The sequence below is a fragment of the Propithecus coquereli genome, unplaced genomic scaffold (genome assembly GCF_000956105.1).
Source record: "Propithecus coquereli isolate 6110/MARCELLA unplaced genomic scaffold, Pcoq_1.0 Scaffold35, whole genome shotgun sequence".
NCBI classification, from domain to species: Eukaryota; Metazoa; Chordata; class Mammalia; order Primates; family Indriidae; genus Propithecus; species Propithecus coquereli.
In genome coordinates, this window is record NW_012149174.1 from 3,325,595 (window position 1) to 3,340,639 (window position 15,045).

Sequence of the window (15,045 nt, forward strand, 5' to 3'; positions counted from 1 at the left end):
GGCAACACAGTGAGACTCTCTCTCAAAAAAAAAAAAAAAAAAAAGATATCTAGGGTCCTATCATAATCTTTGTGGTCACACATATAGTCCTTTCAAAAGCCCACATTATACACATTGGTAGAGGATGACATTAGTATTATTCCTTTTGAAATGGCACAAAATACCTTAAATAACTGTAAGATTATCACATGTGGTATTAATGAGAACTCTCTGTGCATTTCCTCTTTTGTTTAAGAATATGCATGTTATCTTCATGTACACTAGCCTTGCCTAGCAGTCTTTGTTTTACTCTTTGAATAAGGAATAGCAGGATATCTAGGGACAAGTGAGTTATAGCTTAGCAATTGTAATTTGTAGGACACTTAAGGTATTTTATGGCTGGTTATGACAGTGTCAGAATGTCACAAGCCTAAGTGACATTTCAGTACTTTCAGGAATAGCCAAGAAAATATAATCATAATTCTTATTTCTTCAGGTGACTTATAATACCAGCAGAAAACTAGAAGGATCATTAAAAATAAAGCTTGCTGACCTGCAATAGCCCCTGGACTCCCTGAGAGAGTCAGAGCTCTGTGATTCTCTGAAGGATTCTATTTTCTTTTATTAGGAATCAAAATGATAACTGAGTAATGACTTCACCTCCCCAGGGTGAATCGCCCATTCACTAACAGTATTTCTTCCTGATCATTATTTTTCAGCAGCTACAAATTTAAATTTAAAATTAAGGTAGGGAAGGATCTGTAGAATTTAGTATGGAGACAATGCTCAACAAATATTTTTCAGCCGTTTCCAGTCTGGCCTGGTGCTCTTAACTGCCTCTTGTGCATGTACCCAGGAGCCCATGATTGTGATGGAAGAGGATTATCTAATCTCAAGATTTTTTTGGTGGGAAGGGGGAGCTGGAGAAGAGGTAGCAGAGCCTAATATGAAAAGTCGCAGAGGTGTTCTTCCTTCTAGCTTCACAATGATGTTGAACAGGCACTAAGACTATGTGATCTCCTTGCTTCCTTGCCTAGTGAATAATTCTCACTGTCTCCAAGCAGGAAATCAAATGGGTAGACTGGACACAAACCTGTCTGGGCAGAGCAGGAAAGTAATTTTAAATGTGGAAGTAAGAAATCATAGGTGACTTCCATCATAAGAAGCAAGATTTTTCTATTTCTCAGTGTCAAAACTTGTATAAGTTTCTAATTAGATATATTTTTCTTACAATGCATCTCTTACCTAAGAGACCTATTTCTTGTATTTATTTGAGAGCTGAAAGGGACCTCAGAAATGATCCAGTTCAATGCCATCATTTTACAGAAAATAATAATAATGATATGAGAGGATGTGATTAAGGGTACACAGATGTTGGCAGAGCCCAAACTAGAACCTAGGCCTTCTAAATCCTGGTCCTCCATGGGCCATTTCCGCTGTACCAACTTAACTCTTCCTATTAACATTTAACAAAACAGGACTGCCACCAAATAGCCTCACCCTGTGAAGAATACACCACACACGTTTTTTGACAAATATTAATTGGATAACTACTCCAAGTAAGCCCCTGTGCCAGGTACTATGGGTAATTTAAAGGAGAATTTGCCATTTATCCTTAAGGATCTTGCAATCAAATTCAAAACTGGGGGTGGAGTGGAGAGTGGAAGAAAAGTATCCAGGAGGGTAGATAACATGAAAAAATTAGAAAGAGAACTAGAAATAATTTCAGGATTAACAAGCAACCCCCATGAGATTTAGGGAGGAATGTCCCTCTCAGGTGTTATGCAAATTGTGTTCCCTATCTCTGAGTAGGAGGCATTCCCAGAACAAGATCATTATCTTATAGAGCTTTATATAAATATGTACATTACCATTTAAAAGATTAAAATAAACTCTAGTAAACAGTCTTTAATCTAAAGAATGCTGTCCCCTGCCTATCAAGAAACTAACTTATTTATTTGCTTTAGCAGTAATTCCCTTTCTGACTCAGTTATGCAGATGTGAGAAGGGCCCAGTCAGTGAAGCCAGCCAAAGTGGCTCAGGTGGGAGGGTGGGACATCATCTGCTCAAGGACATCATCTCAGGGTTTGCTGACCTTCAGACAAGGTCTATTTGATTTACTTGTTAATGTCGAAGGCAAAGGAAAGGATATCCTTGTGAATCTAAAATCAAGGTGGGGATAACAATTTGGGACATTTCACCAGCTGTTTAGGAAATCCTGGACTGCTCATTTACAACTCTTCCCTTGTCTACATTTATAACTTTGTATGTTTGCAAAGATGCATAAGAGTTAAATTTGTCCCTTTTCTGCGAAGCTTCTGCAAAATTCATATCTATGCTACTCCTGTGTATACCTATATATCTGAATATCCAAGGGAGAGTTGGTAGCTTCCATCTAACACATTCAGCTGGATCTTTTCAACCAAAATGTAAATCCGCAATGTATTCTAATGTAACCCAATTAGAGCTACTAACACCATCTGTATATATATTTTCAGTGCAGCTGTCAAAAAACACACACTTACACCCCAGTGATATAATATTTGATAGTTGTGTGATATTTCATTGTACCATATTTCATTTAACCTTTTTCTTATTTTTAAATGGGCCAATTTTCACTTTCGTCCTTTTATAACTGATATTTTTAGTACACATTTTAATATGTAAGTCTTTGCCCGTATCTCTGATATTTTTCTTAGGATAAAATCTTAGATGTGGAATTCTTACAGAAAAGTATATCAATTTTTAAGCTAAAAGTTTTGAAATAAAAGCAAATAAGATAGTATTTAAAAATTCAAACAGTACTAGACAAAATAACTTCACACTCTCCAGGCCCCGTGTGTCCCAGTCCCTCTCTTTAGCTGTTTCTTCTGCTATTTACCTTAACCTGTTACTCTTTCTCGATTTTTAAATTTTACTCATTTTCTATTGAGCCTACATAAAAAGAAAATTTATATCTTTTATATGACCAAACACGTTCCTTTTCTCTACCCTCTTCGCATTCAATTACACTTTTTGATTAAATCAATATTCAGTATTTATATTTTTATGCTATATTAATATTATTCTCTAAGCCATGTGGAGTATTATGATTACATTTCCTTTCTTACACATCTTTAATTTTTTCATTACAGCTAATAACTGCCTCATTTTATTCCACACGTTTAGTGTGGCTGTTTTAAAACATGGCCCCCAAATTCTTTCGATACTCTCATCATGCAGAGGTAAGGTCTATGACCCCTCCCCTTGATTCTGGACGGGCCTGTGTTTTGATAGGAGACTATGGAAAGGACACTGTGACATCTGAGGAAAGATGCAGCCTGTCTTGCTTGGCACACACTTGTGTTTAGAGTTCTGAGAAGTCCGACTGTTCTGAGGCTGCCATGCTGTGAGGAAGCCAAGCTAAATGGGGTGGTTATGCATAAACACTCTGGTTGGTCGGCAGCCTGGTCTTCTAGACACCTCGGCCTGGGTGCCAAGTGTGTGTGAAGATGCCTCCAGATGATTCCAGTCCCCAGAATCACTGAATCACCTCGAGCATATGGGTTTTTCCAGCTGAGGCCCCAGACATCATGGAGCAGAGAAAGACAAGTCATCCCCACTATGCCCTGTATAAATTTCTGACCCACAGAATCCATGAATGTAATAAAATGGTTATTTTAAGCAGCTACGTTTTAGGGTAATTTGTTATGCGGCAGTAATAACTGGAATATTTAGTTTATGTACCTATAATTAATTTGTCCCTAAATTTTCAATACGGTCAAGTATATCAGGTGATTTATTAGTTCCATTTTTTCCCTTGGAAATATTTCTCCTAGCGATCTCTGTCCTCTTGTCCCAGTGCTGCCTGGATGCATAGCCATCAGCCTAAAATTTGCTAGGATGACAGTGTAGCATGCTACTTGAGGATGTGGGTCCTGAAGCCGGCTGTCTGGGTTTGAATCCTGGCTTCACCACTTGCCAGGTTTGAATCCTGGCTTCACCACTTGCCAGCTGTGTGACTGTGATCAAGCTAGTTAATTCCTCAGTGGCTCAGATTTCTCATTAGAATAGTGCTTGGCACATATTAAGTGCTATTATTGTTGGCATTATTGTTATTGTTTCTTATTCTTTTCTTCACATTGCCCTTGGAATTCTCATCACCTCGTGCCTAAGTCTGATCCCCTAGCTCCTGGATCCCATGAGAAAGCTCTTCTCCAGTTATCATCATGCCTTGATGGATTCATCACCTGCTTCCCAGAAGAAGGTGCTTGGAACATAAGTTTTATGAGACCTTGTATATCTGTTTGAAATTGTCTCTATTTAATATCATACTTGGTAATGATACAGCTGGGATATAATTCTAAGTTAGAAATAATTTTCTCTTTGAATTTTCAAGGAATTATTCCATTGTCTCAAAGATTTTAGTGTCACTACTGAGAAGCCATGCTGATTCTTGATCTTCAGTATGAAGGTTTTCTTTTTTCTTCCTGGAAGTATTAGGATCTCTTCTTTATCCCCACTGTTTTAAAATTTGATAATGATGTGACTTGGTGTGGGTTTTTTAAAATTCATTATTTAGGGCACCATTTCAATTTGGAAACTCAGGTCCTTCAGTTCTCAGAATTTTTTTTTTCCTTTCTAAAAACATCTTTGTTAATTTTCTTACCTCTGTTTTCAGTTTTCTATTTCTGGGACTCTTTTTTTTTTTTTGAGACAGGGTCTTGCTCTATTATGGGGCTAGAGAGAAGTGGCATCATCATAGCTCTCTGTAACCTCAAACTCCTGGGCTCAAGGGATCCTCCTGCTTCAACCTCTGGAGTAGCCTATAGGCGCATGCCACCATGCCTGGCTAATTTTTCCATTTTTAGTAGAGACGGGGTCTCACTCTTGCTTAGGCTGGTCCTGAACTACTGACCTCAAGCAATCCTCCCACCTCAGCCTCCCAGAGTACTAGGATTATAGGGATTAGCCACTGCATCTTGCCTTTTCCTGGGACTCTTAATAGATGTAAGATTTCCTGAAAGAATCCTCTAATTTTCTTATTTTTTTCTTTTCTATTTTCTATTGTCTTTTTGTTTAATTTTCTAGGAGATTTTTTTCATTTGTATCATCCATTCTTCCGATTTAAAAGAAAATTCTGTGATATTTTTATAATTCTTATTTTTTATTCTTATTCTTTCTTATTTTTTTTATTAATAATGTATCACCTTTCTTGTATTATGGACTTAATATCTTATCCTGCTAAGTATCAATTCTTTTTTTTTTTTTCCGGAGACAGGGTCTTGCTCTGTTGCCAGGGCTAGAGTACATGGCATGGCGTCATCATAGCTCACTGCAACCTCAGACTGCTGGGTTCAAGCAATCCTTCTGCCTCAGCCTCCCAAGTAGCTGGGACTACAGGCCCATGCCATCACACTCGGCTAATTTTTCTATTTTTTGTAAAGACGGTGTCTCGCTCTTGCTCAGACTGGTCTCAAACTCCTGGCTTTAAGCAATCCTCCTGCCTTGGCCTCTCGGAGTGCTAGGATTACAGGCGTGAGCCACTGCACCCGGCCTGAGTATATTAATTATAGTGCTTCTGAACATGTCTTTTTTTCCTTGCATTATCTCTGTTTCCTCTAGGTTCCCTTTTCATCAGTTTGTTTTTGACTTGTTCTTTCATGGTAGAGGCTTTTCTCAAATACCCAGTGGTCCTCTTGACCTATTCTGCCTCCAAGCGAGGCAGTTGGATATCCTGTGCACTTGGATCCTCTGAGGCTTGTCAACTGGTGGGTCTCACTGTAGAACTGCTCAAGGATATAGTATGTTTACTTAGGGCGCCCCAAACACTCACATCGGCATATCTTTTCTCCTGGGTTTGACATTTTCTTAGAAAGGAATTTCTCCAGTTTTCTAACTGGTGAATATGAGCGACTTTAAGCTGCTGCCAGCATTTTGAGAATCGGTAAGGCGAGAGGGTTGGGACAGGGGAAGTGGTCCCGTGGCTCCCTGCAGCCTTGAACTCCTAAACCCAGCCTCCAGAGTAGCTGGGACTACAAGTGTGAGCCACAGCATCCGCTGGGTAATGGTTTCTGGATGCAGATATGCACTCAGGTTCTCTGCTTTAAGTACAGCGGCTGCCCCTGCCCTTAGCTGTGCCTGATTTCCCTTGTTCAGAGCCTCAGATTAACCCAAGCAATTACAACCACAAAGTTAAATTCCCTGAGGTTTTGGATTAAAAAGGCAAGAACTTTTTCTTTTAATTCAGAGTTTTCTCTGAATTAAAAGAAAACCAAAAAAGTTCCTTCTCATCTGCCACCCCCAATGAAATGGGAAATTTACCCAATTCAAGCCCCTTTACCCCTCCCACTTCACCATGTTTTTTTCCTTTGATAATGCCTCAGAGCAAGTATTCAGGGTCCAAGTTTGTTTTAAAATAACCCTATGAGCTGACAGACGGAGCTCCTGGAATTCTGCAGCTTGTGCTAGAGTCCACAGATGGGAAATTGCAGGCAGTTACAGGGTGGTGCTATTACCATAGCCCAATTTTTGAAAGCCTTTAGAAAAAAAAATCATCTGAGTTAATTAGCATTCACCACAGGCAGTAGTTTTGTGTTGCAGTGTTCTAAGAACTCAAATAATAAGAAAACACAGTACTGCAGTCTCTAACTTTTAACTAATATTTCACCTCTTAAAAATGAGGATTATAAAGAAAGAATTTTACCTGTTACATGAATATGCTCATATATGGCTGATCTATAGCATGAAATCATCATGAAATATGAATTATGTTCTAAAAATCAGGGGGGCGGGGCGAAAAAATCAACAAAATACTAACGGTACCTAAAATAGGGATCATTTCATTTTACCTCTCTGATCTGCTTAATCCACAAATCTCTTCCAAGAAACTCCTGATGTAAGACTACTGGAGCTGAGTTTAGATTAAAAGTCATGGAGTCACTGGTCTTTTCTTTAATAAAAGGCTGGAGGTCAGAATTTATCTGGAAGGAGCAGTTAAAAGAGTTAAATTAGTGAAATATATATTAGTACAGTATAGCCATAATCAGAAAGCATCAGTTAATGCAGTGAAAAATGAAGCTTAAGGAATGTAGTTTTTAGATGTACTTTAATAAAAGAACATTTTGGATAATTAACCACCTTTAAAATTCTTTAGAATTATTTTTCCCTAATATGTTCTTGTTTTCATTTGGCAGCAGCCTTTATTTTACTTTTTAAGTTAAAGGTGAGGATTTAGGTAAAGATTTAATAAATTTAATTGCTTAATAAACTAAGATAAAATAAAACATGCAAAAAACTCATCTGGAGATATTTTATATATATGTGTGTATATATATATTTTCCCCCTCTTATGAGCTATTTAAGTAACATTTAAAATATATATTAAATTCCATTTTTAAATTACATATATGTAGAAGCAATATGACAACTAATTTTTGGACATTTTATACTTCATTCATAGTAATAATTTGTATGTCCATTCGAAAGAATTGGTTATTAGAATTACGGCTGTCAATTTTGCTCAATGTATTTCTAAATTTCATTAACTTTCCATAATTTGTCTAACATAAAGATCTATAAGGGAACTGTAACAAAAATAACAAATATCCTTCCATTCTGTTTATGGTAATATTATATATTATTCAATAATTCTCAAGAGTTTTCTCAAGAACCCTTTCAGGTGGTAAGAAAAGACAAACACCACAAATACGGTGTAAGCAAGCTATAGGTTTCTGTCAGAATTACTCCATGGTACTACCAATCATACTGTTCACATTATATAACAATCACCATCTATTACTGATAGATTTTAAGCACACAATAAACATTTATTAAGATATAAAAGCAGTTTATTAAATGGCAAAAGTTTTCTCATGTATCATTTTAGCTATTTAAAAAGCTGGAAAAAGATAAAGGGTGTGCAAATACCTTATGACTCATGGCCATGTGCTTCCCATACTGAAATGCCATATCCTGAACCTCAGCATCATGCTTTGCTAATTCCATTGCAGCTTGGCAGCTCTTTGCTAGTAAGGCACCATGGGAGAGAAAAGTCTGCTCCTTCCAAGTCGATATTCCAATATCATCTGTGATATAATTTTCCTAAAAATGTAACAAAAGCCAAAATAAAAAAGGCTTTAGGGGTAATTGTTTTTTTTTTTTTTAAGAATAAAAGAGTAAGAAATGAATTATTCAAAAAATACACAGGCTGCTGCAACATGATAGGACTAAAAGATGCTGAACCTCAGTTCTACCTAAGAAGAATGGGGGCGGCGGAGACTGCTTTTTTAGGATAACGGGGAGAAACTGAAAGAAATTATTTTTTTCTGACTATAAGACCCCGAAGAGATTAAAGAAAGGTTAAAGCAAATTTTATTCTAAGCCAGGGAACTTCTGTTAAAATATATTCTATAGGAGAAGGCAAAAAGTAGAAACTTAGACCTCTTAACTAACTCCCTTCTTTATTCACATCAGTTCTTGAGTACTGGTATTTCAAAACACAAGAAGCCTGTTGCGTTTAACTTATGTGAAAATGTCAAGGGCATAATGACATGTTCTTATAAATAGTTAAAAAGAAAAACAAGAGGAGGTAACCCATTACACTGGAGAATGATTATTACAGTCTTCACCAAAGTTTATTCTCATAAGAAACAAGGTCATAAGAGAGGATATAACTGTAGCTTATTTAATTTCATCTTTTTAAATTATGAAAATCATTGTAGTATCTATAAGAATATACATAACTACTATCTCTAGGCCAGAGCTGTCCAGTAGAAATATAACATAAGCCATATTTACAATGTAAAATTTTCTAGTAGTCACATCAAAAAAGTGAAAACAGGTTAAATTAATCTTAATGACATTTTATCTATCCCAGTATATCAAAATATTATCATTTCAACATATAATCAATATAAAAATTATTAATGAGATATTTAAAATTCTTTTTTATGAGATCAGTCTGTATTTTACACTTATAACACATCATGAGCCATAGTTCAAGTGCTCAACCTTGAACAGCTGGGTGCCAGACTGTGGACTCTCTAAGGACAGGAATAAGGAAACAAACACAAAGCAATGTCCATTTTATGGTGTTTCTTTGAAATGTCAAACTAACTAGAACCCATCCAGAAGGATTAATTAACCCAAACACTTTTCTTCTTGCCCCTCATCCCATAATCCTTCTCTTGTCACCGTTAACTTGAGGACAAAATAAAAAATATTAAGAAAACTTAAATAGGGACCATTAAAAGGTCAGCTCAGATTTAGCCCCACCTCTTTCACCATGTTCAGGGGAATCTTCAGCCCAGTGATCAAATCAAATTATCATCTTAATTTCATTAAGCCTTTGAACATAAGTTCCACTTATGGCAATAGCTGCAAATATGCAATGATGCAAAAGCCACACAGGAGAGAAACAGGGCATAAGACCTACTTGACAAAACATCAGGGTATAAATTATAACATTTAATTTCAGAAAACTGAGAATGTATTTTAAATATTCCATATTAATAAACCTAAGAAAAACTATATGTATCTCTCCATATATACTGAAGAGGCATTTGACAACTCCTATTCTTTTTTCTTACACTGCCCACCCCCCTGCCTCAACTCTTACTCTTGATGAGAAAAAAAAACCCTGAATAAAACAGGAGCTGATGTATATTTCTTTAATATGATAGGGGTGTATGTGTGTGTGTGTGTGTGTGTGTGTGTGTGTATGTGTATGTATCAGCCCAAAAGTCAGCAATGCTTTATCAGAAAACATCAGCTTTTCTCACTAATGTCAGCAGTACTACAAACAAGAAGATAATTCAGTAAGGTAGCAGTATCCACAATTAATAATTTATAATTAAGATAATAAATGTACTAACTATAGGTTTCATACATAAAAACTAATCAGAAAGTGTTATAAATAGGGTATTTTTTTCTATTGTGTATACAAAAAATAAAAATTAAAAATCTAGGAATAAACTTAGAAATGTATAAAATTGATATGAAAATGATAAACATACTACTGAAAGAACAAAAGTAACTTAAATGAATATAAAGACCTATCATATTAAAGATAGTAAGATCTAACCTCATAAAGTTACACCAATAAAACTAATACCACCTTTTTTCCCCTGAAATCAGGCAAACTAAAGTTTACGTGGAAAAAATCAACAAACAAGAACAGCCAGCAAAATCTTGAAAAAGAAGAGCAATATATATTTGTGTGCTGGGGAAGGGGTGCATACTGAGAACAAATTTTGTGTAGCCCTACCAGATAGGATAACATACTATAAAGCCTCAATAATTTAAAAAATACGTACTTTTAATGCAGACAGACTATGGAACAAAATAGAAAGTCCAGAAAGCAACCAAACTATATATAGGAGTTTACTACATTTTAGGAAAAAGTTAAGACTTTTCAGTAAATGGTGCTACTATAACTAAATAACTATCTGGAAAAAATAAAGTCTGATCTGCATTTCACATCATGTACCAGGATAAACTCCAAATGGCAAAAAAAAAAAAAAAAAAAAAAACCCCTGCAAAACAACCAACCAAAAAACCTTCTAACCAGTGTTAGAAGACAAAGGACAGTGAGGAAAAGAATTTGCATTTTCTATCATAGACAAATGGCAAATCTCCCTGTGGTAGGCTAATAATGCCCAACCTCCCTGCAAGATGTCCACAACCTAATCCCTGGAACCCATGAATGTTACCTTATGTGGCAACGGGAACTTTGCAGATGTTTTTAAATTCAGGATCTTGAAATCCCCAGGGGGATTATCCTGGATTAACTGGGTGGGCCCAATGTAATCACAAGGGTCCTCATGAGAGGGAGGCAGGGTCAGAGTCATAAAAGGGAACACAATGACAGAAGGAGAGAGAGACTGAAAGATGCTATGCTGCTGGATTTGAAGATGGAGGACGGGGCCACGAGCCAAGGAAGGAAGGTGGAACCTAGAAAAGGCAAGAAAATGAATTTTCCCCTAGAACCTCCAGAAGGAACGCAGCCCTGCCAACATCTTGATTTAGTGGCTTCTGATCAATAAAAAGAATTCCCACCTCCCCAAAACGTCCCTCTTGGTGTTGGTAAGGCTGAGAAGAAATAGGCCTCTCAAATATGGCTGCTGGAAGTGGAAACTGGTTGTAATTTCACATCTATTGAAATTACAAATGTACTTGCCCTGTGACCCAACAATCCCACATCCAGGAATTAATCCTACTGATAAACCTACACACACCTGAAATATGTACAAGGTGTGAAAGCTGCTCATACGAATTAGATCATTCTTGTCATACCCAACTAAAACAGACTCAAGAAGCCAGGGGGGAAAAGCACTCAGGACACATAAAATTGCTCCAAAAGCACAATTCCCCGCAAGTCTGGCTGCTGAAACTGCCTGCTTGCAACTAATTTTACCATCACTCACCAATCAAAACTTGCCAGCTTCCCAGAACCTTACTAGAGCCAATGAACTTTCTCAAAGAGTAACATGTAACACTTCTCTTTTTCGTAAAATTTACAACCTTTTGTTTGTTCTTCAAATATCCCAAAAGTCACCTGGTCTGCTTGTATACCCCAAATTACAATTCTTTCTTCCCAAATAAAATATGAAATTTAGAGATTAGTCTCCATATATTTCATTTGACTTTGACAAAGGTTACAGTCTATCGTTGACCCAGCCGCCAGGGTGATCCTTTAAAAACATAAGCCAGAACCACAGTGGCCTCTGGCTGTTTTTCAGACATCCCAGGCATCTCCTCCTTAAGGCTTCTGTACTTGCTATTCTGTAACGCACTCTCCCTGGGATGTTTGCACAGTTAGATTCTTCATTGCTTTCGGTTCTCTGCTCAAAATTCAACTCATCTTTTAATAGTCCACCTCTACCCCCATCATTTCCTGTCTCTTTACCCTGCTTTGAACTTTTTTTTCCTTGATATTATAGGACTCCTCATATTTATTTGTTTATTGTTTATTTGGCTTATTGTTTGTATCCTTCACTAGAATATAAGCTCCATGAAAACAAAGACTTTGTTTTGTCCTTTGCTGCAGAATCAGCACCTAATGCAGTGTGTTAGGTGTGCAATAAATATTTGTTGAATCCTTTATTTTTCTTTTGGTATCTCTCTACCTCTTTTCCATTTTCCTTTATCCTTCCTAACTGGTCATAATAAAGAATTGAAATAATTCTCCTTTAATGCCTCTCTACTGCCCAGAGAATCAAGATAAACTCTATAGCATAGCATTTGAGGCCTTCTCTTTTTTGGAAGCAAGCAATACTTCTAGCCCTGTCTCCTACACAGAATATCCCCGTTGAGGCCCTCATTTCAGCTACACAGGAAAATTTGGTGCTTCTTGAATAAAATATGTACTTTCACACTCGTGTGAATTTTAAAATACTATTCTCTTCAAAGGGAACATCGTTTCCTCCCATTCCCTGTTGAGTAAATTGAACATATCCAGTCCAAATATCATTTCCTTGAAAATACTCCCACAGATATTTTTCTCTTTAGACTAACGCTCCCTTATTTATATTACAATATAGCACTTAATTTTCTATGAATTGTATGATTGTTATATATGTTTCACTGACCTAGTCTTAGTTTCCCTCATATTTTTTAATCACTTAGGCCATATTTAAGTTTCAACAAATGTTTGCTAAACAAATAGAATTGTGGTTATGTATTGTATTGTATTGTATTTATTTATTTATTTATTTTTTTTGAGACAGAGTCTCGCTTTTGTTGCCTGGGCTAGAGTGAGTGTCGTGGCATCAGCCTAGCTCACAGCAACCTCACACTCCTGGGCTCAAGCAATCCTTCTGCCTCAGCCTCCCGAGTAGCTGGGACTACAGGCATGCGCCACCATGCCTGGCTAATTTTTTCTATATATTTTTAGTTGTCCGATTAATTTCTTTCTATTTTTAGTAGAGACGGGGGTCTCGCTCTTGCTCAGGCTGGTCTTGAACTCCTGACCTTGAGTGATCCACCCGCCTCGGCCTCCCAGAGTGCTAGGATTACAGGTGTGAGCCACCGCGCCCGGCCTGTATTGTATTTATTAAGTAGTTGGGTGTGTTTTTTCTTTGATTTTAAAAGCTATTGGTAGATATATCCATACAATGCTATGCTATTCAGCAACAGAAAGAAAGAACTACTGACACATGCTATGCCATGGATGAACCTTGAAAACTTTACGCTAAGTGAAAGAAGCCAGACACAAGAGACCACACATTTTGTATGATTCCATTTATATGAAATGTAGATTAGTGATTGCCTGGGGCTGGGTGTGGGAACTGTAAATGGGTATGAGGGACCTTAGCAGGAGTTTGGCTGAAAATGTCCTAAAACTGATTTATGGTGATGGTTGCATCACTTGATAAAGTTACCAAAAATCATTGTATTATAGGCTTAAAATGGGTGAATTTTATGATATGTTAAGAAAAGAAAAAAGCTAATGAGTATGATATTTTAGATTTCTTGGTCTCAGATACTTAAATTAACATTTTAAAAAATTTATGACTCTCAACTTTTTGTATACCATCCTCATTCATCCATACAACAAGCATTTATTAAGGTTCTATTATGGGTCAGGTGCTCTGCAAAGCAATATATTAATAGATATGAAGATTAATAAATAGGCTGTCCTCAAGAAGTACATAGTCCAGGGACAAAATGTGTATAAATATATCAATATATAAATATATAAATATAGGTATCTAAATATAGAATAAATGTATAGATAGTTCTATTTCAGAATAATAATTGCAGGATCTCCAATTAACAAAGATTCAGTTTTGTTCATTATATATTTCTTATTGTGATTAAGACCTTTTATTATTCATCATTTCTACATTTTAAATTACGCAAGTAATACACGATTACTGGAAAAAAATTAGAAGATTCAGATAACCAAGAAACAATTAATTTATAGTCCCCTGAAATCTACTGCCATAAGTTAATTGGACCATAAGTTAATAATTCTGTTCCTAAGTTAATCAGAAATTTTATTCCCTGAACATTAAGTTATTACTTATTGTAAACTTGGTTACTAATGAAACAAAATCCCTCCATTCATTTCCATCAGCTTGCCATGTATGTATTAATACTAAGAGAGCATGCTCTATTACAAAGGAAAACGTAATGTAAATTGTAAAATACCAAGAAACTAGTATGATAACCACATCCAAACCAGTATCTTCACATATCAGATATATAGAATTGGTATGAAATGAATGAATGAATATAGTCAGAGTAAATGAGATTTAGATACAACTTACATATGTACAGTTTTTACGGATAATTTATTAAACATAAAAGGAGGATACATTCAGTGAACATTAACTTTTTTTTTTTTTAAAGACAGAGTCTCACTCTGTCACCCAGGCTGGGGGTACAGTGGTGTGCTCGTAGCTCACTGCAGCCTCCAACTCCTGGGCTCCGAAGTAATACTTTCGCCTTAGCCTCCTGAGTAGCTAGGTCTATAGGTGCTGGACACCACACCTGGCTACCATTTCCAGGGGGATTTCCTTTTTTTCAGAAAGGTAACATATGACAGTGTTTTATCAAATGACTGGCAGACAAAAGTACATTAATTTTAAAAAACATAGGTCTCATTGTCACACAACCTTTTTGCTAAAGTAAGCCTGTTCTCCCACCTTGGCCTGGCCTCAGCCTCCCAAAGTGCTAGGATTATAGGTGTGAGCCACTGCACAGGCCTACCTGTACTTTTTTTTAAAGCACTTTTTAAAATGTAAATGTTTCATGTTTTCACGCTTCCTACTTCAGATTCATGTTCTGGGCCACTGTCCTTATAAATGCAACCTAAATTTGTGTTGGATGATAGATCAGATTTCTCTAATGCCCCATTTCACCATTCTAAACGTTTGCTTTGAATTGCCCTTTTCTTTTTTTTTTTTTTTTTTTCGTTAAGTAAAATCAGTTTTATTAGTAAGGATCTTTCCATATGTCCGAAGCAAACAATTAATGAATTCCAAGGAAAAACCTACATATGATGAAATTAGAAGTATCCCAGGATGACAAAAAATATATATAAATATGTACACCCAGAATCACCGCCGCCTCCGAAAACCT

General features: G+C 36.4%; 1 protein-coding gene across 1 annotated transcript in view; it reads right to left on the reverse strand.

Moving 5' to 3' along the window:
• Positions 1 to 15,045, reverse strand: part of PDSS2 (prenyl (decaprenyl) diphosphate synthase, subunit 2) — a 250,669-nt gene that overhangs the window by 43,874 nt on the left and 191,750 nt on the right. Inside the window, exons 5-6 of the mRNA XM_012651232.1 lie at positions 7,888 to 8,061; positions 6,810 to 6,941 (exon numbers count right to left, since the gene is read on the reverse strand). Of these exons, the coding sequence (XP_012506686.1) occupies positions 6,810 to 6,941; positions 7,888 to 8,061 (306 nt within the window). The remainder of the gene's footprint in view (positions 1 to 6,809; positions 6,942 to 7,887; positions 8,062 to 15,045) is intronic.